This window comes from Cucurbita pepo, chromosome LG10, assembly GCF_002806865.2.
Source record: "Cucurbita pepo subsp. pepo cultivar mu-cu-16 chromosome LG10, ASM280686v2, whole genome shotgun sequence".
NCBI lineage: Eukaryota > Viridiplantae > Streptophyta > Magnoliopsida > Cucurbitales > Cucurbitaceae > Cucurbita > Cucurbita pepo.
In genome coordinates, this window is record NC_036647.1 from 3,876,062 (window position 1) to 3,899,373 (window position 23,312).

Sequence of the window (23,312 nt, forward strand, 5' to 3'; positions counted from 1 at the left end):
CATTCATCGTGGAAGTGATGGCCATTAAATTCCCTACCAAACACTGAAAATCATCTCCCTTATTTTACTTATCCAAACCGACAGGCAACTCTCCTCCGTTACAATCTTCCTTATTGTGGATATTTCATTGGATAACACAAAATTTTAGTTTAATTCAGTAAGCTCGATGAAAAGCCCTTCATATTCCTGAATCTTTATTGCCCATGATTGGAGTTCAAGTTTCTATTATGGAAATAGAACGGAAAGATCAAGGAACTCGTCAATGGAGGTCAATAATATCTCTTGTACGGAGGTTTGGTTTCAAGTTTTTAAAGACCCGACAGAGTCATGATCGTTTTCTAAGCCGGCCAGAAAAATCCAAAATGCAAGAGGCCCCATCCCATTTTTTGTCACCTCTCGCCTATATTTTGCTGTATGAACACTGGAGTTGGGGGAATCGGCTTTGAATAATGGAGAAACAAGCCAGTTCTGGGCTACCCTTTTTGTTTCTGGTTCTTGTGCTGATATCCTTTTATGTTGAAGTGAGGTGTAATTTTGTGAGCTATGACACTGGTGGTGGCGCTGTGGAAGGCAAGTTGAATGTTCATTTGGTTGCTCATTCGCACGATGATGTTGGTTGGTTGAAGACGATCGATCAGTACTATGTTGGTTCAAACAACAGTATTCAGGTTAATTGATATCTATGATCTTGTGTTCATCATAGATGTTCTTGGATTTGGATGCCATTTTTTGATGGTTGAATTTGATGGTGTTCATATAGGGAGCGTGTGTGCAGAATGTGCTTGATTCGGTTGTTAGTTCTTTGCTTCGTGATTCAAACAGGAAGTTTGTATTTGCTGAAATGGTAAGTTCTTTTCTGCCTGTTCTAATCACTGGGATTCATTCTTTTGTGAGGGTATCTAGAATGAGTACTTTTAACAAAAGCATAAGCTAAATGAGGTGAGCTCAATGATTTGTGGCTTGGCTATGTACTATGAAAAGCACTTTTAAAGGGATTTCTGATCAATTCCTCGAGGAAAACTGTAACGGCCTAGGCACACTGCTAGTAGATATCGTCATTTTTCCCTCAAGGTTTTTAAAACGCGTCTGCTAGGGGGAGGTTTCTACACCCCTATAAAGAATGCTTCGTTCTCCTCCCCAACCGATGTGGGATCTCACAATCCACCCTTCTTCGGGACCCAACGTCCTTGTTGGCACTCGTTCCCTTCTCTAATCGATGTGGGACCCCCCAATCCACCCCCTTCGAGGCCCAACGTCCTTGTCACCCCCTTCAAGGCTCAACCTCGTCGCTGGCATATCGCTCGGTGTTTAGCTTTGATACCATTTGTAATGGCCCAAACACACCGGTAGTAGATATTGTCTTCTTTGGATTTTACCTTTCAGACTTCCCCTCACGGTTTTTAAAACGCGTATGCTAGGGGGGGTTTCTACACCCTTGTAAAGAATGCTTCGTTCTCCTCTCCAACTGATGTGGGATCATACAATCCACTCCCTTGGGGGCTGAGCGTCCTTGATGGCACTCGTTCACTTATCTAATCGACATGGGACCCCCCTTTGGGGTTCAGCGTCCTTGCTGGCACTTCTGCCTCGTGTCCACCTCCTTCAGGGCTCAGCCTTCTCGCTAGCACATCACTCAGTGTCTGGCTCTGATACCATTTGTAACAGCCCAATCACACCGCTAGCAGATATTATCCTCTTTGGCTTTCCCTCAAGGTTTTTAAAATGCGTCTACTAAATGGAGGTTTCCACACCCTTATAAAAAATGCTTCGTTCTCCTCCCCAACAGATGTGGGATCTCACTAAAACACTCTCCACACTCTTTTTCGGAGTGTTTTTAACTTAATTTCGAACGTGAAAATTTTGTGTGAAACAGCCAAAAACACTCCCAACCATAGTATATATACATATATATAAAGTGTACCATCTTAAATTTGATATCTCTATCCATGTTGAAGTTAACACTATGGATCTCCTAAACTAGGCAGCAACAGCATGAGAAAGCAATGTAAATTGTTCTTAATGAAGTTCATTGTGAATGGCTTAGGCATTTTTCCAGCGATGGTGGTCACAGCAAAGTCCCCAGCTTCAAAAACGAGTGAGAGAACTTGTTGAAGTTGGCCAGTTGGAATTCATGTATGCAATTATAAAACAACTTAGCCTTTCTCTGAGCCTTATATTGAGGATATTTGCCAATACTTTTCTGTATCTTTAGAAATGGAGGTTGGTGTATGCATGATGAAGCAACATGCCATTACATAGACATGATTGACCAAACCACTCTGGGGCACAGTGTTATAAAGGAAGAATTCAACACGGTTCCTCGTGCTGGATGGCAAATCGATCCATTTGGCCACTCCGCCGTGCAAGCTTACTTACTCGGTGCTGAGGTTCTTTGTTTCGTCGATCTCTAATCCTATTTTTCCTTAGTTTTTTGACCATGTATTCACTTTTCCTTGATAAAACTAGCTCGGCCGCGCTCACCTGTGTTGTAGTTCTGGCATGGCAAGTTCTAACACATAGTTCTCGACTCCTATGCTTTTTCCAGGTTGGTTTCGACTCTGTACATTTTGCAAGGATTGATTATCAGGATAGAGCAAAGCGCATGGTCGATAAATCTCTAGAAGTCGTATGGCGTGGCTCCAAAACATTTGGTTCTTCATCTCAGGTGTACCAAACTCATCAGATTTACTCTCCTACAATACCATTCTTTCTTACCTGCTGTTGTAAATATACTTATTTTTGTACTTGCTGTTCACTTGAAGATCTTTGCAAACGCCTTCCCTGTACATTACAGTCCTCCTCCTGGTTTTCACTTCGAAGTGAACGACAACACCAATATTATTCAGGTCTAATGTTTGTGAACGAAAGACTACTCGAAATCCTTGGTAACATTCGTCTTAACTAATATGATAAAACTGCAGGATGATCCTTTACTTTACGACTACAACGTTAAACAACGAGTTAATGATTTTATAGACGCAGCTCTGACCCAAGTAAACTCTCCATTTCCTGATTTGCATTCTGGTTTTAGGCTTAAGGGAAACATTGGTTAATTGTTTGCACTGTTGTATCATGTATGTGCAGGCTAATGTCACTAGGACTAATCATATTATGTGGACAATGGGTGATGATTTTCAGTACCAATATGCTGAGTCCTGGTTCAAGCAGATGGATAAGTTTATTCACTATGTTAAAAAGGTTTGGTTGACCGAAACACGATTCTTTGGCACGTGTTTTGCGTTCTGATTACTGGGTTACCGTTTCCTACTTGTTTTTGTTGTTTTGGGAATGCATAATTTATCAGGACGGTCGGATTAATGCTTTGTATTCAACACCATCTGTATATACTGATGCAAAAAATGCAGCAAATGAATCATGGCCGTTGAAAACCGATGATTTTTTCCCGTGAGTCCTGCATCATCTTTGATGTTTAACTTTGTTTTGGTATTATGTAATTGAACAATATGCTTCCACATTGATAATAACAGGTATGCTGATCGTGAACATGCGTACTGGACCGGCTTCTTTACTAGTCGTCCAGCGTTTAAAGGATATATAAGGATGCTGAGTGGATATTACTTGGTATGTCATAAGGGTAGCTGAGGATTTATTAAAGAGTGACTAAATCTATGTTGGAGTTTTAACTTTTGGAATGTTACACCGTTAGTAGATATTGTCCTCTTTGGATTTTTCCTTTCGGGCTTCCCCTCAAGGTTTTTAAAACGCGTCTGTTAGGGAGAGGTTTCCACACCCTTGTAAAGAATGCTTCGTTCTCCTCCCCAACCGATGTGGGATCTCACAATCCACCTCGTTCGGGGCCCAGTGTCCTTGTTGGCACTCGTTCCCTTCTCCAATTGATGTGGGATCCCCCAACGTTCTTGTTGGCACACCGCCTCATGTCCACCCCCTTCGGGGCTCAGCCTCCTCGCTGGTGTGCTCGGTGTCTGGCTCTGATACCATTTTGTAATGGTCCAAGCCCACCACTAGTAGATATTGTTCTCCTTGGACTTTCCCTTTTGGGCTTCTCTTCAAGGTTTTTAAAACTCGTTTGCTAGGAAGAGGTTTCCACACCCTTGTAAAGAATGCTTCGTTCTCCTCCCCAACCGATATCTCTAACATTTTGTTGGGGCCTTGAATATAGCTGCTGAAGATCTTCAATTGTTATGCCAAGTTGAACTGCTTGCTCATAGCTCTTAAATTTCTTGGTACATGTTAAAAGTCCACATCAGTTGAATAATCTTCTGTTTCAAAATAGGCAGCCCGACAGCTCGAATTCCTTGTTGGAAGGAGATCCAATGGCCCGAATACTTACAGTCTTGGCGATGCTTTGGGGATTGCACAGCACCATGATGCAGTGACTGGTACTGCTAAGCAGCATACTACAAATGACTATACGAAACGGCTTGCTGCAGGATCCTCTGAGGTGGGTTCCATATTTCTTGCTCGAGACTCGGTTGGATCCCATAATCACACTCTAGTTTACCCTGTGTTCTTCTTGTAAGCTTAAATATATCTTAGCTTTTAAACTAAAGACAGTGGAAACATTTACAGGCTGAAGCAGTAGTCAATTCTGCCCTTATTTGCCTTGGACAAAAGAAATTGGGTGATCATTGCGAGATATCAAAAACACTAAGCCAGGTGTTGTTTTGTTGTTGCTTGGATCTCTGACGTTATTTTTCTAAGTTCATCATTTCCCTGAAATTTGTTCTTCATTTTTGGGTCATTCAGATTTTTTTTCTTATTATTTCAATGGAACTGTTGCACTTTATCTGAAAATTCCCTTCATTTTTTGTTAAGTAGTGCCCGTTACTCAATATCAGTTTCTGCCCACCAACTGAGCAAGATATTCAAGAAGGGAATAGTTTGGTAATGTTCCCTTCCTTTCCCTTTCCTTCGAAAACGCGCTCTTCAAAGTTTTCAACTACAATGTGACGAGTAAACGTGTCTGCGGTCAGGTTGTGGTGGTGTACAACCCGCTTGGATGGATTCGTAACGATTTTGTTAGAATACCAGTGAGTATAAACTTCCTTTTGCTTGCTCGGTTTCATATTCTTGACAATTGATTGACTTTGATCATTACTATATCATCTTCAGTATGAATGGGAAGAGAAAACTCGAATTCGTTTTATTCATGTAATCTGAAAAGGAAAACTTTCATCAGGTTCATGATGCTGATCTTGTAGTCCAAGATATCTCAGGCAAAACCATTGAGTCACAATTTCTAGCCATTGATAAAGTCACGAAAAACATAAGCGAGTTCTATGTGAAGGCCTACTCGGGACGGGCGAGGGGACAATTTCCCAAGTACTGGCTTCTGTTTCAAGTGTCGGTTCCTCAACTTGGATGGAACACGTACTTTATCTCTAAAGGAAGTGGTGGAGGTAAATATTCGTCATTCTATCCATGTCTGTCGTTTTTCCTTTCTTGTGACGAAGAACAGTGGACGTCTTTTGAATTCGAGCGTTATGATCTCTCCACTGTTCTTAGAAATGGATCTTAAGATGTACTTATCTGCTGAGAAAATCATTGAAATCCCATAAAAAAAAAGTTCTAACTCACTTTTGTACCAAAATTATTCAGGCAAAAGAAGATCTAACTTTCTTCCCACTGACACTGACAGTCAGAAGGATACCATTGTTGTTGGACCTGGCCACTTGAAGATGTCCTTTTCTATTGCTTCTGGTCAACTAAAACGAATGTACAATTCAAAAACCGGGGTAAATTGTCTCGCTTTTTCCACTCGAAGTTCTTTTAGCATTAAAAGGTTGACATACTTCATTCATCTGATACTGCTTGGCTGGTGATTATATGCATTTTATTAGTTTCCAAAGTTCCCGTGTATGTTTTGTTAGAAACTACGACTCTCCAAAATGGTATATGATATCGTCCACTTTGAGTATAAGATCTCATGGCTTTGCTTTTGGTTTTCCCAAAAGGCCTCATGCCAATGGAGATGTATTCCTTACTTATAAACCCATGATCAACCCCTTAATTAGCCGATGTGGGACTCCTCTCCCAACAATCCTCCCCTCGAACAAAGCACATCAGAGAGCCTCCTTGGAGGTCTATGGAGCCCTCGAACAGCCTCCCCTTAATTGAGGTTCGACTCCTTCTTTGAAGTTCTCGAACAAATTACACCGTTTGTTCGACACTTGAGTCACTTTTGACTACACCTTGAAGGCTCACAACTTCTTTGTTCGACATTTGAGGATTCTATTGACATGACTAAGTTAAGGGCATGACTCTGATACCATGTTAAGAATCACGACTCTTCACAATGGTATGATATTGTCCACATTGAGCAAAGCTTTCATGAGGCCTCTTGGGGAAACCAAAAGCAAACCCATGAGAGCTTATGCTCAAAGTGGTCCGTGATTCCCAACCTATTTAACTTAATTATGATTGATCTCGTGATCTTACCGTGATATTTACTCAATTTTTGTTTGTTTTGTCTTTGGATGTTTACAAAATTAACTGGAAATCTCCATATGCCAGGTTGATGTACCAATACAACAAAGCTATCTTTGGTATGCTTCAGCTACAGGTTCCATTAACAATAACCAGGTCGCTCAGACTCCTTAAACGAAGATATTTCATGATATTGATATCTGGCATATACTAATATGACTTTACCCTAATTTCTTCATGTAGAATTCTGGTGCATATATTTTTGTGCCTCAAGGGGAACCAAATATCATTTCCAGATCAGTAAGCCTCATGTTTCCCTTGTTCCTTTTGTGTAATATTGTAACAGCCCAAGCCCACCGCTAGCAGATACTGTCCTCTTTAGACTTTCCCTTATGAGCTTTCCCTCAAGGTTTTAAAACGTGTATGCTAGGGAGAGGTTTCCACACCCTTATAAAGAATGCTTCGTTTCTTTCTCCAAACGATGTGGGATCTCACAATCCACCTCCTTTCGGAGCCCAGCGTCCTCATTGACACTCGTTCCCCTCTCCAATCGATGTGGCAGATATTATCCTTTTTGGGCTTTCCCTTCTGGGTTTCCCCTCAAGGTTTTAAAACGCGTATGCTAGGGAGAGGTTTCCACACTCTTATAAAGAATGCTTCGTTCCCCTCTCCAACCGATATGAGATCTCACAAATATGCATCAAGTTGTTTACTTTCTTGTATTTATTATGTTCCAAGCTTCTTCTTTTTCCTCATTTTCATGCTGAACTCAACAGGTTCCTATGGAAATCATTCGTGGACCGCTGGTCGATGAGGTCCGCCAACAATTCAGTCCGTGGGTATACCAGGTTGCTTGCTAAAAATAGAATGAATTCAACAAAGGAACTGTCCATTTGGGATCATATCTGTTAATGGCCTAATCTTTGAGTGTATGGTTGTGTATTAGGTCGTTAGACTTTACAAAGACAGAGAGCATGCTGAATTTGAATTCACTGTGAGTATGCTGAAGCTTTATTCTCAAACTGCTCAGCTTTTCATCTTCCTGTTTGCAAAAGTCCCATACTTGTTGATATCTTAAGCGTTCATTGAATGGTTCTGGTAAAATTCTACTCTCAAGGTTGGTCCAATTCCAGTGGACGATAGTGTGGGAAAGGAGGTCATCACGAGATTGGTGACGAATATGGTAACGGATAAGGCGTTTTACACTGATTCGAACGGGAGAGACTTTTTAAAGCGGGTAAGTAGCATACAAATGTTCTACTTTCAGTTTGAATTATCTTGTTTTGCACCATTTCTGTGAGATCCCACGTCGGTTGGAGAGGGGAACGAAACATTCTTTATAAGGTGTGGAAACCTTTCCCTAGCAGGCGTATTTTAAAACCTCGAGAGGAAGCTAAAAAAGAGGACAATTTCTTCTAGCGGTGGGCCTGGACTGTTACAATTTCTATTTGTTGTTACCATGAGAATTATTTGCAGGTTCGGGATTATAGACAAGACTGGAATCTCTCTGTGAACGAACCACAGGCGGGAAACTATTACCCGGTAATGCTCCACGACTTGATTGACTGTGATAAAGTTCATTAATCAAGTAGATAGTATAGGGGCCATGACCTTTGCTCTGTTGGGATGTTCTTCTCAGCTCAACCTCGGGGTTTACGCTACCGATAAAAAGACTGAGTTATCCGTGTTGGTCGATCGTGCCACTGGAGCAGCCAGCATTAAAGATGGACAAGTAGAGTTAATGCTTCATAGGTTGGTTTGCTTTCTCACATTCTTATTCTCTGATACTTGCTTCAAGATACAAATTATCATAGACATTGGAATGCTAAGTTGTTCGTTTTTCAATAATGCAAAAGGCGTACTATCTTGGACGACAGTAGAGGAGTCGGGGAACCTCTCGACGAAATGGTGTGTCTCGATGACAGGTGTCAAGGGTTAACGGTATAGTATTCGACTGTAACACGATTCTCGTTCGAGTTCAGTTTCTGTTGGAAGGAGTTTCTGATGTTTTTCATTGATGAACCACAAAACTGAATCTTATGCTTTCCTCATATCTCATTGACAATCTTTTTATCAGGTGAGGGGAAATTACTATGTGAACATCGACAAACTGGGTTCGGGAGCTCGTTGGCGCCGAAAAACGGGCCAGGAAATTTACTCCCCGCTTCTCTTAGCTTTCGCACACGAGGTATGATATATGAACACTGTAAATAACATCCAAATTCCATCTCTTGGTTGTAATATCTACTGTTTGTACAGAAAAGGGAGAGCTGGATTGCATCTAAGGTCACTAAATCAACAACAATGGATCCAAATTACAGCTTGCCTCTCAATGTTGCCTTGATTACTCTTCAGGTGATCACTGCAGCATCGACTTCGTTTTTCGCTCTACGCTCTCTCTCTGTGAGATCCCACATCGGTTGAAGAGGGAAACGAAACATTCCTTATAAGGGTGTGGAAACCTCTCCCTAGCAAACGCGTTTTAAAAATCTTGAGGAGAAGCCCAAAGAAGACAATATCTGCTAGCTGCGCCCCTAAAGGGAGTGGATTGTGAGATCGCACATCAGTTGAAAGAGGGAAACGAAACATTTCTTATAAATGTGTGGAAATCTCTCTCTAACAGACGCGTTTCAAAACCTTGAGAGGAAGCCCGAAAGGGAAAGCCTAAGAGAACAATATCTGCTAGCGGTGGTTACACTCTCGCTTTCTCTCTAACTATTAGTTCTGCAGGAGCTGAAAGACGGAAGAGTATTACTCCGGTTGGCACATCTATACGAGGTAAAACAAACATCCCACCGAATTGGCTCTGTCAAAAACTACAAATCATTTAGTTTATAAGTGAATCCGAGCTAGGCGTAACGATTTCGACTGCGATCTGTTCAGGCTGGAGAAGATCCTGAATATTCAAACTTGGCTAAAGTGGAACTGAAGAGAATGTTCTTCAAAAAAATGGTATGTAAACAAAAACCATCTCAAGAATGTGAAGTAAATGAAGGTTTTAAGTTGTTTCCATGGTGGGGTTCTGTTCTTTTTCAGATAAATGAGGTGCAGGAGATGAGTTTGTCAGCAAATCAGTTGAAATCAAAGATGAAACAGATGTCATGGAAGGTTGAGGGAGACGGCAAAACAGAAGCCACCCCAGTTAGAGGTGGCCCTATTCACCACTCAGCTCTTGTCGTGGAGTTGGGCCCAATGGAGATACGCACTTTCATATTGAAATTTTGACTCAAAATTTCATCCCCCTCTATGTACCTTAAATATTTTCAGCAATAAAGTTGAGGGTTTGCGATCTAAATTCACCGCTAGCAAATATTGTCCTCTTTGAACTTTTTTTTTTGGGTTTTCTCTCAAGGTTTCAATACCCGGACAAAGAATGTTTTGTTTCTCTCTCAACCGATGTGGGATCTCACAATTCATCCTTCTTCGGGACCCAGCGTCCTCGCTCGCACTCGTTTCTCTCTCCAATCGATATGGGATCTCATAATCCACCTCCTTTTAGGACTCAGTGTCTTCGATGACACACACTGTTCGGTGTCTACCTGCCTTTGAGGCTCAACGTCCTTACTACCATACTGTTCGATATTTGGTTCTAATACCATTTGTAACAGCCCAAACCCACTACTAGCAGATATTGTCTTCTTTAGACTTTTCCTCTCAGGCTTCCTCTCAAGGTTTGGTTTTTAAAACGCATATGCTAGGGAGAGATTTCAATACCTTTATAAATAATGTTTTGTCCTTCTTCAAACCAATGTGAGATCTGGCAGAAACTCAATTTATTGAGTTTCCTCGTATCTTTTATTAGCATATGTCTTAATCAGTTGAGCTATGACATTCTTTTTAAGCTAATTTTTTAGGCTCGTTTCTTAACCTTACTACGTACCGACCCCGTTAAAGGAATTTTTTGTCGAGCTAAAGAAATAACAACGAGAGATTTGGTCCTAAACAAAGCTATGAGAGTGTTACAACGAGAGATTTGGTTCTAAGCAAAGTTATGAGAGCTTATGCTCAAAGTGAACAAGTGGTATCTAATTCGGATAAGATTAAATCGTCACAATTTGATTAGGTTAAAATTAAATGGGGATCATTTAGAATTATTTTGTCAATCTAGTAGAATAAAAGGACTCTGTTTACAGATGTGAACCAAATATATATGAACAGGTCATGCTTAATGAAAAAGAAAAAGAAGTGATTGATACCTTGTTGCTCAAGTTGGGATTTTTCTCTATAATTCCCGCTGCAAGCAGAGCGCGAGGGGACAGAACGAGGTGAAGCAAGAGAACAATGGCTAGATACGATAGGGCAATCACTGTCTTCTCCCCTGACGGTCATTTGTTTCAAGTCGAATACGCTCTCGAAGCTGTGCGGAAGGGTAACGCCGCCGTTGGTGTTCGTGGCACCGATACTATCGTCCTCGGTGTTGAGAAGAAGGCTGCGCCTAAGCTCCAAGACTCCAGGTACTTCCGTTTCATTGTCAGTGCAAGCTTGTGGGTGGATCTATTTTAAATGGGGAAATGGAATGTGAAGGTCTGAGATTTACTGATTTCTTTTGGGATTCTGTATGGTTCAGTGTTTGAACTTTTTGATCGGTTTGGTGGTTTTCTGATTAAATACCTTGGTATGTTTTACATAATTTATCTGATCGGGCATGGTGCACTGTAGAAATTGGGATTTGGAATTCCCTTCCAAAATGGCTGATGGTTGGCGTTTAATGATTTTGACGATGTTGTTTTCTATATTCCAATTGTTGCAACTGGTGGATAGTTGTTCGAGTCATCCCGTTATCTGCTAATTTCATGCGATTTTGTTCTATTCTGGTGATATCATTTCAATAAATGGTGCCTGGTGGTGTCCCTTGCTTAACATTGCTGGTTTGTTGTGCTCGTTGGACTGCTTGCTTTGTTATACTAAGGTGACTACGTTTTATGCCAATAATCTTGGTATCATGAATAATCGTCTTGGCTGAACAAACGTCCATGGTCTATGTCCTTGCCATAATTTGTAACTGATGGAGCATTTTTCATACATAAATTCAGTCAAATAACCATTACTGATATTCTCCTTTTATTTTCAGATCTGTGAGGAAGATTGTGAATCTTGATAACCATATTGCACTAGCTTGTGCTGGGCTCAAGGCAGATGCACGTGTCTTGATAAATAGAGCTCGGATTGAGTGTCAAAGCCATCGGCTTACAGTTGAGGATCCAGTAACTGTTGAGTATATTACTCGTTACATTGCAGGTCTCCAACAGAAGTATACACAAAGTGGCGGAGTGAGACCATTTGGCCTCTCAACCTTGATTATAGGTTTTGATCCATATACTGGCACACCCTCACTGTACCAGACAGATCCTTCTGGGACATTTTCGGCTTGGAAAGCAAATGCAACTGGTAGAAACTCCAATTCGATAAGGGAATTCTTAGAGAAAAATTACAAGGAAACTTCTGGTCAGGAAACTGTGAAGCTTGCAATCCGTGCATTGCTTGAGGTGAGCTCATTAATGTTTTTTATTAGGTTTTCCTCGTATATGTTTGTAAAGTCGCTTCGCTTTCCTTTTTATTAGGAAGAATCCAATTCTCACATGTTCTTTTATTTGGTCATTCTCTCAATTTCTTGGTGCTGCTTGAAATTGCATATACCATTTATACTGCCTTACATTGGTTTCATGGGCATCTTGCAGTAACTTGCTTTCCAATTTTCCTGTCTCTCATTAAGTTCTTTGAATCTAACTGACGAGTGACGTGCTAGAGTCGGTTAATTCCTTCACTGCGCCAGTGTCATTTTGAGCTGCGCCAGTGACTAACTTTGAAATTTGAAGTTGAGTTTCTAGATTTTGTTTGGAAACTAATGACCTTACTTGAAACTATTGTCCTTGAGTTCGAAACATGTTAGTTAGGAAGCCACCATCTTTATATTCACACATTTCCTATAGTTACTTTCCTGAAGTTATTTGGTAATTAATAGACATTACCATTTCAAGTAGCTCTTGGATGCATGCTACTTATGGCTAAATACGTGTTTTTTTGTTGTTGTGCAATTATAGCACTATACATGAAAGGATTTCTAAGCTGAACTTCAGCAGGGGTTTAAACATACGTGGGTATAAATCTTCAGAAACATTTTGCATTTTCTAAGATGGAACTGTTTAGAAAAACTTAACAAATTGGGCGTTTAAGGATAACTTCCGTAAGCGCTATTATTGAATGAGAGCTTAACTGAGAACGTTCAAGGGTAACTCTCCAAAGTGTTAGTACTGTATGAGAACTTAGCATAGAAGAAACCTAGCTCTCCAGTAGTTGAAATCTGTCGTCCTGCCTCTGAGTACAGCAAAAGTTCCTAGGTTAAGAAGTTATTGAGAGCATCCACCATCTCTTGATCATTCAGCTGTCTCCCAAACTCCCAACTTTCTTTTACACTACCCGTAGATTTCCCCACCCTTATTCATTGAAGGTAAGTGCGTAATATAAATATATAATGGTGCAAAACAATAACACAGCTAGCAAGAATAAAAGAGTATACAACTACTTTTGTTGTATAAATTGAATTGACATCTAAAAATACACGACCTAGATTCACCTAAGTTCTTATGACTTTTATATCTAAATAGCTCTTGGGGTCAATAGGGTTATCAATGTTTGGTATCTTTAGATGTCTAAATAGCTCTGCTTGCTTCCTTATTCCATTTCTGGCACAAGGGCTGCCGTAAGGAACGGAACATGTGGATGTTAGGAACCATGAACTTCCACAATGGTATGATATTGTCCACTTTGAGCATAAGCTCTCATGGCTTTGCTTTTGGTTTCCCCAAAAGGCCTCATGCAGATAATATTCTTTATAAACCCACGATCATTCTCTTAGGTAGCGAACGTGGGACTCCCTCCCAACAATCCTCAACCCTAGATGGGCATGTAGTTTTTCTTGTAGACGCTAAATGTTTGCACAACAATGTTACATGTCATACACGGCCAAGTCAATAGAAAAACCATGAATTCTTTTTTCTCTTAAATACAGGTTGTTGAGAGTGGTGGAAAGAACATAGAGGTCGCTGTGATGACAAAGGAGCATGGACTGCGACAATTGGAAGAAGCTGAAATTGATGCTCTCGTTGCAGAAATTGAAGCAGAAAAGGCAGCTGCTGAGGCTGCAAAAAAAGCTCCTCCCAAGGAAACATGATCCCTTTTCTTACATGTTTTCCAGGCATTATTTCTTAATCCTTTATTTAGTTTTCTGGTGGAGTTAGTGAATAATCTTATGATTCTGAACCTTCAAACTTGTACCATCATTTTGTGCATCGTTGACACAAGGTGGCCGTAGTTGTAGCCTCTGAAAAATGCCTGTTTATCCTCACAACCTCTCTCAATGTGATAGCAAAACCATCTGATTTTGTGGATTTTGTGTATTATTGTTGCTGAGAGCTGAGTAGGGACTTCCTCTTATTGTTACTCTAAACATCGATCGATCCATGAATGAGTGCTTTGAAAAATTATTTAAAATTTAATTTCTTATTTATGTCTTCATAAATTAAATCTAAATAAACAGTTTAGAATTTTTAACCCATTTAGATGAGCAACTTTAAATTCGAAATTCTTATTCGAATAAAAAACAATTTCTTATTAGGGGTGTACATTCAACCCGAACCGAATTATAAGGGTTGGATTAAATAATTTCTTATTAGGGGTGTACATTCAACCCGATAACTTTAGAAATTCGAATAAAAAAACACCCGACATAATTTCTTATTAGAGGTGTACATTCAACCCGACAACCCAACCCGAATTATAAGGGTTGGTTAGAAATTCGAATAAGGGTTGGGTTAGAAATTCGAATAAAAAAACAATTTCTTATTAGGGGTGTACATTCAACCTAAATTCGAATGAAAAAACAATTTCTTATTAGGGGTGTACATTCAACCTGACAACCCAACCCGAATTATAAGGGTTGGGTTAATTTCGGTCCCGAATTATAAGAGTTGGGTTGGATTAGCATTTCGAGTACCCGAATTATAAGGATTGGGTTAATTTGGATCCCGAATAATAAGGGTTGGGTTGGATTAGCATTTCGAGTAGGGTTGGGTCCCGAATTATAAGGGTTGGGTTGGGTTGGGTTTCTTATTCGAATAAAAAACAATTTCTTATTAGGTGTGTATATTCAACCCGACAACCCAACCCGAATTATAAGGGTTGAGTTAATTTGAGTTGGGTTGGATTAGCATTTCGAGTACCCGAATTATAAGGATTGAGTTAATTTGGGTCCAGATAATAAGGGTTGGGTTGGATTAGCATTTCAAATAGGATTAGGTTCGGGAACGAAAAGTTGGATTAGCGAGTAGGGTTGGGTTCGGAAACGAAAGTTGACTCGAAAAAAATATAAAATATATTAAGAACCCTTATGAATGAATGAGTTGATGAGTTTGCGGTTTTTTTTTTATTATTTTTAATTTTTATGTTTTGTTTATATTATTTTGTTATTTTATTATTTTTAAATTCTATGTTTTGTTTATATTATTTTGTTATTTCTTTATTTTGTTTAATAATTTCTATGTTTTGTTTATATTATTTTGTTATGTCTCTATTTTGTTTAATAATTTCTATATTTTGTTTATATTATTTTTAATTTCTTTATTTTGTTTTTATTATTTTTAATTTCTATGTTTTGTTTATATTATTTTTAATTTCTTTATTTTGTTTTTATTATTTTTAATTTTTATGTTTTGTTTATATTATTTTTAATTTCTTTATTTTGTTTTTATTATTTTTAATTTTTATGTTTTGTTTATATTATTTTTAATTTCTTTATTTTGTTTTTATTATTTTTAATTTTTATGTTTTGTTTATATTATTTTTAATTTCTTTATTTTGTTTTTATTATTTTTAATTTTTATGTTTTGTTTATATTATTTTTAATTTCTTTATTTTGTTTTTATTATTTTTAATTTTTATGTTTTGTTTATATTATTTTTAATTTCTTTATTTTGTTTTTATTATTTTTAATTTTTATGTTTTGTTTATATTATTTTTAATTTCTTTATTTTGTTTTTATTATTTTTAATTTTTATGTTTTGTTTATATTATTTTTAATTTCTTTATTTTGTTTTTATTATTTTTAATTTTTATGTTTTGTTTATATTATTTTTAATTTCTTTATTTTGTTTTTATTATTTTTAATTTTTATGTTTTGTTTATATTATTTTTAATTTCTTTATTTTGTTTTTATTATTTTTAATTTTTATGTTTTGTTTATATTATTTTATTATTTCTTTGTTTTGTTTTTATTATTTTTAATTTCTATGTTTTGTTTATATTATTTTGTTATTTTATTATTTTATTATTTTATTATTTTGTTATTTTATTATTTTATTATTTTATTATTTTGTTATTTTGTTATTTGAATTTCATACGTGCATGAATTATACGTATAATAATGTGATTTTTTATTTTTGTTATATACAATATGAACTAATCATTTTTATTGTTTATTTAATTTCATGTTTAATATATTTTATCTAAGATTGTATCCGTATAATTATATTTTATCTAAGATTGTATCCGTATAATTATAAATTCTGGATAAATAAAACTTAAATAAAAAATTGATAACTCGAACCCAACCCGGATTATGTACGACCCGAACCCAACCCGGACCATGTACACCCCTATATCTTATGTTGGTGTTTTAAAATAAATTAAAAATTATAATTTAAATTTCACTAAGCGACTTACACTATGATGATGTGTTTGGATATTGTTTTAAATAAATTAGGCGTAAAAAATATTCAAATCAAAATAATCTTTATTTATTTCTATATTAACGAAAAAAAATATTTATCACCTGAAAAAAAAACAATATAATTTAAATTTTTTTAGTATTATTGTAATATTCAATAGAATATTTTTTTTAGAAAAAAATATTTAATATTATTCCTTTCATAAATTTGAAATATATCGGTATATTTTCTTGAATAAAAATTATAATTATTATTTTAATTAAAATGTCAATAAAAATTGTCCTTTTTTATTATTATTTTTTTCTTTTTTCGAAAAAATATAAATATTATAAACAGTTTTTATACCGATAATTATAATTATAGAGATAACAGATTGTAACGTGTAACCTGCAACGGCTACTTGTAGGAACGGTAACTCCAACGGTCAGAAATTCGGAAATCCCCTCATATTAGCCCCTTCCATTTTGGCTACATCTCTCACTCTGAAATCCCCGGCCACTCAGCCCTTTGCCCTTTCCCCTATCCTCCATTTTCACTTCTCTCCTCTCTTCCACTCTCGATCTCGATTTCACAATGCTGGAGACGTGGAACGCTCCTCCGGGCTTCAGGCATTCCAAATCCGCCCCTTCTTCTCCGGCGAAGCCTCTCGGCGTTTCGAGGCTCCGTTCCGATACACACCATGTCACTCATAAGGTTCCAGTAGGCGATACGCCCTATGTTAGAGCAAAGAATGTTCAGGCAAGAGTTTTAGGTTTTTGAATTTGTTTCAGTTCTGTTTTCGCATTTCGAGGTTTGTTAATTGAATTTGTTAGTTTATTGTACTGATTTCTTGTTTCTTATGCTCAGTTGGTGAACAAGGATCCGGATAAGGCGATTCCTCTTTTTTGGGCCGCCATTAATGCCGGGGACAGAGTTGATAGTGCCTTGAAAGACATGGCCATTGTTATGAAACAGCAGAATCGAGCCGAAGAAGCGATTGAAGCAATCAAATCGTTGCGAAGTCGGTGCTCTGATCAGGCTCAGGAGTCTCTGGACAATATTCTTTTGGATCTGTACAAGGTCTCTATGAATTTTCCAATTTCTCTTTCCGATTCGTTCTTTCTTTACTTGGATTTGTTCTTAATTTTTTCCGTAATTTCAAATTTGAATCCACAGAGATGTGGAAGATTGGACGACCAGATAACTCTTTTGAAACATAAATTGTTCTTGATCCAACAAGGTTTGGCGTTCAATGGTAAGCGGACTAAAACCGCCCGATCTCAAGGAAAGAAGTTTCAAGTCTCCGTTGAGCAAGAAGCAACTAGATTACTGGTAAGACGATGGGATCTTGTAATCAACAATTTCTCTGAGAAATTCAACTTAGATTTTGAAGTGTTTGATGCCATTGTAATCATCAACAATTTCTCTGAGAAATTCAACTTAGATTTTGAAGTGTTTGATGGCATTCTTGTAATCAACAATTTCTCTGAGAATTTCAACTTAGATTTTGAAGTGTTTGAATTTATGTTTAGGGGAACTTAGGATGGGCGTTGATGCAGCAAAACAATTATGTTGAAGCCGAAGAGGCTTATAGGAAAGCACTTTCAATTGCACCTGATAATAACAAAATGTGTAACCTTGGAATCTGTTTGATGAAACAAGGGAGAATTTCAGAGGCTAAAGCAACTCTACACAGAGTTAAGCCAGCAGTTGCCGATGGGCCAAGAGGCACAGATTCCCACCTCAAAGCATATGAAAGAGCACAACAGATGCTCCAAGATCTCGAGTCTGAAATGATGAATGGGGGCGGCGATAGGCTCGAACAGAGGCGGCTTTTCGACGCCTTTCTCGGTTCTTCGTCGATTTGGCAACCTCAACCTTGCAAGGATCATACAACCTTTCCAACATTGCCTGTCACAAATCCTGTTAGGACAGTAATTCAAGATGAATTTGGTGATGAGAATGTTGATACCAATTTCTTGGCAAATCAGATGGTTCCTCCTCCTCAACATCAGAAATTGAGCTCAAAAGTTCAAGTCCCCTTGGGGGGGAACTCATTGAATGTTGCTGCCCAACCATTTTTTTCCTCAAAATTGTTTAGTGAACCCATTTCAAAGGTCCCCTTGGGAAACCAATTTCCTGAAGGGCTGAAGAGAACAAGATCTGGAAATGCAACCAATTCAATGAGAACGAATGACATGGTGGAATCAAAAAGGCCATTTGTAGTGGAATCAGGGAGGCCTGAAACTAAGACGAGAAGGTCATCTCCCACCTCGGAGGAGACAGACAAATGGGCAGAAATATTGCCTGATGACAATGACTTTGAAGAGGCTATTCTTGCTGCAGTTCTAGGCTCCACAGAGGAACCAGAGAAGCAAGCAGCATCCAATGGCAGCGCCGCTGTCAACGGTGGCGGCATGATTCAAAGTAAGATTGAGAAAAGGCTCAAGGTTTTTGAAGACATTACACTTTCCTTGAGTCCCAGAGCCTAACTCTTGTAACTTAACAAGTAAGTTCTTACCTTTCTAATTGAATTCATAATTTTTAGGAGTTGAGGCAGAGGAGATGAACTTGTTCTCCTCTGCCTGCTTACTGTGGTGGCAACCAGTCTACATTAGCTTATATGCTCTTTATTTAATTCACATATGCCTCTAATATATGGGGCATATGATGATGATAATGATAATAAAACTTGTTCCAGTTTTCAACTCAATGTATTCATTTTTTGCTGTCTTGTATTGTGAATAAAATCTTTTGAAACTCGTGTAGAAATTCTCATAGGTTAAGCAGATCTCAGACAAAAAAGATAAAAATATAAAACGAGAGGGCTAGGAATGCCCCGAAGATTCTATGAAAAATTGGAAACTTCGAAGTGAGCTGTGGCTTAAATAGGAAGATGAGAGGATAATGAGCGTAGGATATTCATGATACGATTGTGGCTACCAAAATTCAATTACATAAGGAGGCACTGTTAATGAGAAATGTGGGGAAGGTGAACCAAAGCCTAGCTCGGACAATTTCTTGTGTGTGATGTTGCATAATCCTCGAAAAACTTTTCTTCATCGTATTGAAAAGAACAACATAGAATCCTTCTGAATTAATCCTTGTCATCTTATTTATAAAGACGAGTTTAAGTGTACGTGTTCGAGAGTAATTTTCAAATTAAAACTTTTTTTTTATTACAATTAAAATCACTCCATAACATGTTGTAATCTTCATCCTATACGAGCTTCAATATAATAATCCCTTTATTATGGTGCTTTTCATCTTACTAATGTTCATAACTTGTATTAAAAGTGGAAAGCTCTCTTTTGTCTCCACACATTTTCAAATAAAACAAATTTACAAATGGTAACATACAACACATACTTGTATCATTCAAGAGAGATATATATCCTTTTAGTATGATCAGAAGAGAGTTGGAAAGGCAACCCCCTCAGGCGAGACGAGTCTTTTGTAACTCAGTATCGCCACAGCTGCTACGATTGTGGCTACCACAATCCGAGTTGTCCATGAGGAAGCACTGTCCTTGAGACCTGTGGGAGGTGAACCGAAGCCTAGCTCAGACAGTGTCTTGTGTGATGCTGCATAATCCTCGAAAAACTTCTCTTCATCCTATTCGAAAGAAAAAACATAAAATCGATAAAATCGTCGAGTTCGAGAGTAATTTTCACTTTAAAATCACTCCAAAACAGGATTGTAATCCTTCCAAATGAATTTGATGTTTGGTTCATATGGTTAAAATTAATTTTGAACGATTAAAAACATGCTAAAGTGATTATGATCATCTCAAATCACTCTCAAAACTTGATCTAAATGATAAAAGCATAGCCAGCCAAAGTTCACCTCTGCATAGGCCTTCACATATTGGGAAAACCGAGGATCCGCGAGCAAGGCCTTGTCTGTAGGAAGCTTCAATAGTTGTTGGTCAGACCCAGAGCCTTTTTTCAGCAATTCCCTGATCATAATCACATTTGCAATAGAACTTGTTTTTATCTACAAGCAAGGAGAAATTGAATGCAAGAAGTTGGGAAATCATTCTCACACAAAGTAGGAGTTATCAAACTTCAGAGGGTCCTTAGTCCATGGGCCTTCAAAATTTGATCTATCCTTGTGTGCTCTTCCCTGAAGAATTAGATACCATAACTATGATCAATGAAAAGAAAAAGAACAGGACAAAGCTGAAGATCCAATTCCTTCATAGTTTAAAGGAACAATAGAAAGTACCAATGTGTGGCCTCCAGACAATGCCACAATATCCTTGTCAGTTAGTCCCATCCTGTAAAAGATATCTCTTAAATGGGAAGCACCTGCAGGGAAATTTCATCTAATGATCATAACAATCATGGCTTCTGCTATGAGTTCGAACAAAAAAGAATTCAGACAGCCCACATCAATTTAAATCACAATCAAAAAGTTTAAACTATGCTCCTCTCATATACCACATAGCTATAGATATTTTGAAAGTCACCTTGGTTGGCATCTGGAAGGCGCCCTTCTTCTGGAACTACATTGGAGTCCTAATCCATTGGATTTAAAAGAAGAATGAAGCTATTCAACAGCAATGACAATTGTGAACGTCAATCAAATTTTCTCGTGGATATTGATACCTTTCTTCCAGGAACAAATTTAATGGATGGTCCGCCAGTGATCTCCACAGCAACAACCCCAGCAAGCTAAAAATTTACAATTAGAAGAGAATGAGCCCACATGGAACTTTTAATAGGTTTAACTTAGAAAATTTCTTATTTCCCAATTGGTTAAAGTGACAAGCAGCAGAAACAGGAGTATAAGGGTCTGCTTTGATTGAATTGTCAATTTAAATAGGCTTAAAGTTCGAAGACAGCAGAATAGCTTGAATTTGAGAAAGAAAGGGGAATCACCTGATATAGGTCTGCGTATGTGATTTTTGGATGTCTGGCCTTCACAGTTTCTGTTGAGTTTCACAAACATAAGGAACGATGAGTAAGAATGTCTGCCAGAGGAAATAGAATCAAATTCCTATCTAGTCATGTAACGGCCCACGCCCACCGGGGACCAGCTTCAGGGGATGAATCAAATCTCCTGTGATATCACAATCCACCCCCGTTTAGGGCCCAGCGTCGTCGCTTCAATGGTTGGCCTATAACCCACAGGTCCCATATCCCACATTGGTTGGGGAAGAGAACAAGGGTGTGGAACTTTTCCCTAGTATACGCGTTTTAAAGCCTTGAAAGGAAGCCCAAAAGGGAAAACCCAAAGAGGATAATATCTGCTAGCGGTGGGCCTGGACCGTTAAAGATCAATTGTGGATTTCGATTTCGATTGACTTTCTAAGAATTCCAATCCAAACAAGTTCTGATTAATTTTGGTCTGAAACTAACGTGCCAAGAAAGGCATCAGGTCAACTCTATAGATACTCACAATAAGGAGAGATGAAAAAAGCTCACCACAGAAATCAACTGCGATTTTCAGTCCCTTGTTTGCAGTATGGTTCAATTCATTCATGAATCTGATAGAACCGTTGGGACCTCCAGTTTTGGTTTTAGCATCATAAGTACCTGCGTCATGCCACCTACCCAACAAAAATCCTATGAAAATTATGTTTAAAATAAAATATTGAACGTTAAAGTTAGGTTAAAAAATAATTTTGGTCGTTGAACATTCATACCAGTTGCAATCCTGCAAGTCAATCTAAGAACTTGATTTGTGATGATTTAATCCACGTACTTTCAAGTTTATAACAATTTCATGTTTATAAATTTCTAAAAATTTAGACTCAAAATTTTGTTCAATCAATAATATTTTCCACGATTAAATCTTTACAAATTGAAAAGTATCATAACTAAATTATTGTTTCCATGAAAGTTCAACCAATGTGCAAGATCACATCCAACCCTTTCAAACCCTTTCGAAATCAACTGTGCAATAGCTGAAATACAAAATGCCTAATGGTTTCCCAAGAAGATGCAGTATTCAATTCATTTCACTTAGCTAGAACGAGAACTTACGCTAGACGAAGCATAATAGGAGCGCAATTCTCCTTGGCGATTAGAGCGCGAAGGTCTCGACGGGCCTTCTCGATTTCCTTGAGGTATGCAGCATCGACTTTGGGAGGCGCCATTGAAATCTCGATAAGGATGTGCAGATATTTCGCTTTCTTTGCCAACAAATTGAGGAGGAGTCGATGGCATTGTTCGTCGGAGTTGAAATTTCGGGTTTAAATTGAGGGAAAACAAACAGTGAAAAGAGGAATTTTTGGTGCGATTTTACATTCGCAAGAGCGCCAAGGAAAGCAGTGGGTTCTTTGCTTTGCGGTGTAGGCAGAGAAATGAATATTTTAAAGGGGGGGAAAAATGGATTTTGTGTGTGCTATTTATTCAAAGCAACGCTCTATTATGGCGCGTGGGAAGAACTCGCGTACAGATGTAATGTAGATGGAAACTGGAGAGGTTTTCGCGTGGAGCGTGAGATAGAGCGCGTCGTGCTCGGATGGTTTGGGCATCCGTACGTATCCGTATCTCCGCTTACAGAAACAGAGCCCAGAGGATTAACGAACCGGAACCGGAACCTGACGGCCGCCGGCCAATAGAGTTTCACCCCAAACGTTGTTTCTTAAATTTCTGTCGCATATTGACATTTTTTTTTTGTAGTTTTATTTGATTCGACATATAGGTCGAAAATTCTACAAAATATATTAAAATTATATACTACAGATAAGTTAACAACAATAATATAAATTTATTAAGAAAAAAAGGTGAAATACTTATTTTGATAATTATTTATTATACATACATATATTAGAAATATACATTAACGTTAATATTTTTGTCGATAATTTTTTCGATGAGATTTCAAAATTCGAACAAATTAAAAGACATATAAACAAATTGAAACCTCCCATTTTCATTTACATAGGTTTTTTTTTGCTATTAATTTTTTCAAACAAACTTAGGGACTAATATCAAGTTTATCCTTCCATTTTAAGTATCCGTACTGTTACTAAATCTTAAATTTAGTATTAGTTAAATAATAATAATAATAATCATGTATGAAAATACACCAAATGAACATATTATACAATTTATAAATGAGATTAATAAAAAACTAACTTTATTTTCTAAAAAGTCCACAATAAACCAAAATAACTATGGTTTATATATAGACTACACAAAACAAAATATACTCAAGATACAAAAATCAAAATAATATTTTAATCTCAAC

At 37.7% G+C, this 23,312-nt stretch overlaps 4 protein-coding genes across 4 annotated transcripts; 3 read left to right on the forward strand and 1 right to left on the reverse strand.

Moving 5' to 3' along the window:
* Window positions 1-80: 80 nt before the first annotated feature.
* LOC111804440 (alpha-mannosidase) lies at window positions 81-9,713 on the forward strand. Its single transcript, XM_023689248.1, has 29 exons — window positions 81-668; window positions 761-844; window positions 2,045-2,133; window positions 2,213-2,387; window positions 2,546-2,665; window positions 2,763-2,846; window positions 2,922-2,993; window positions 3,085-3,198; window positions 3,305-3,405; window positions 3,489-3,582; window positions 4,256-4,423; window positions 4,552-4,638; window positions 4,801-4,866; window positions 4,956-5,012; window positions 5,162-5,381; window positions 5,581-5,717; window positions 6,496-6,564; window positions 6,652-6,708; window positions 7,185-7,256; window positions 7,355-7,402; window positions 7,526-7,645; window positions 7,885-7,950; window positions 8,048-8,160; window positions 8,265-8,349; window positions 8,486-8,596; window positions 8,668-8,763; window positions 9,139-9,186; window positions 9,292-9,360; window positions 9,445-9,713. The coding sequence occupies exons 1-29, from the start codon at window positions 450-452 to the stop codon at window positions 9,631-9,633; spliced, it is 3,030 nt and encodes a 1,009-aa protein (XP_023545016.1). The 5' UTR covers window positions 81-449; the 3' UTR covers window positions 9,634-9,713.
* Window positions 9,714-10,565: 852 nt separating this feature from the next.
* On the forward strand, window positions 10,566-13,828 carry LOC111804441 (proteasome subunit alpha type-7-like). Its single transcript, XM_023689249.1, has 3 exons — window positions 10,566-10,862; window positions 11,480-11,894; window positions 13,418-13,828. Exons 1-3 carry the CDS (start codon window positions 10,690-10,692, stop codon window positions 13,577-13,579), a joined length of 750 nt encoding a protein of 249 aa, XP_023545017.1. The 5' UTR covers window positions 10,566-10,689; the 3' UTR covers window positions 13,580-13,828.
* Window positions 13,829-16,626: 2,798 nt separating this feature from the next.
* LOC111804442 (protein POLLENLESS 3-LIKE 2-like) lies at window positions 16,627-18,822 on the forward strand. Its single transcript, XM_023689250.1, has 4 exons — window positions 16,627-16,868; window positions 16,977-17,189; window positions 17,286-17,441; window positions 17,642-18,822. Exons 1-4 carry the CDS (start codon window positions 16,704-16,706, stop codon window positions 18,599-18,601), a joined length of 1,494 nt encoding a protein of 497 aa, XP_023545018.1. The 5' UTR covers window positions 16,627-16,703; the 3' UTR covers window positions 18,602-18,822.
* Window positions 18,823-19,332: 510 nt separating this feature from the next.
* LOC111804443 (L-ascorbate peroxidase 3-like) lies at window positions 19,333-22,401 on the reverse strand. Its single transcript, XM_023689251.1, has 9 exons — window positions 22,100-22,401; window positions 21,539-21,663; window positions 20,993-21,042; window positions 20,720-20,785; window positions 20,581-20,629; window positions 20,337-20,419; window positions 20,155-20,234; window positions 19,956-20,067; window positions 19,333-19,724 (listed from the first exon to the last, which is right to left on the reverse strand). The coding sequence occupies exons 1-9, from the start codon at window positions 22,210-22,212 to the stop codon at window positions 19,518-19,520; spliced, it is 885 nt and encodes a 294-aa protein (XP_023545019.1). The 5' UTR covers window positions 22,213-22,401; the 3' UTR covers window positions 19,333-19,517.
* Between the last annotated feature and the right edge of the window lie 911 nt (window positions 22,402-23,312).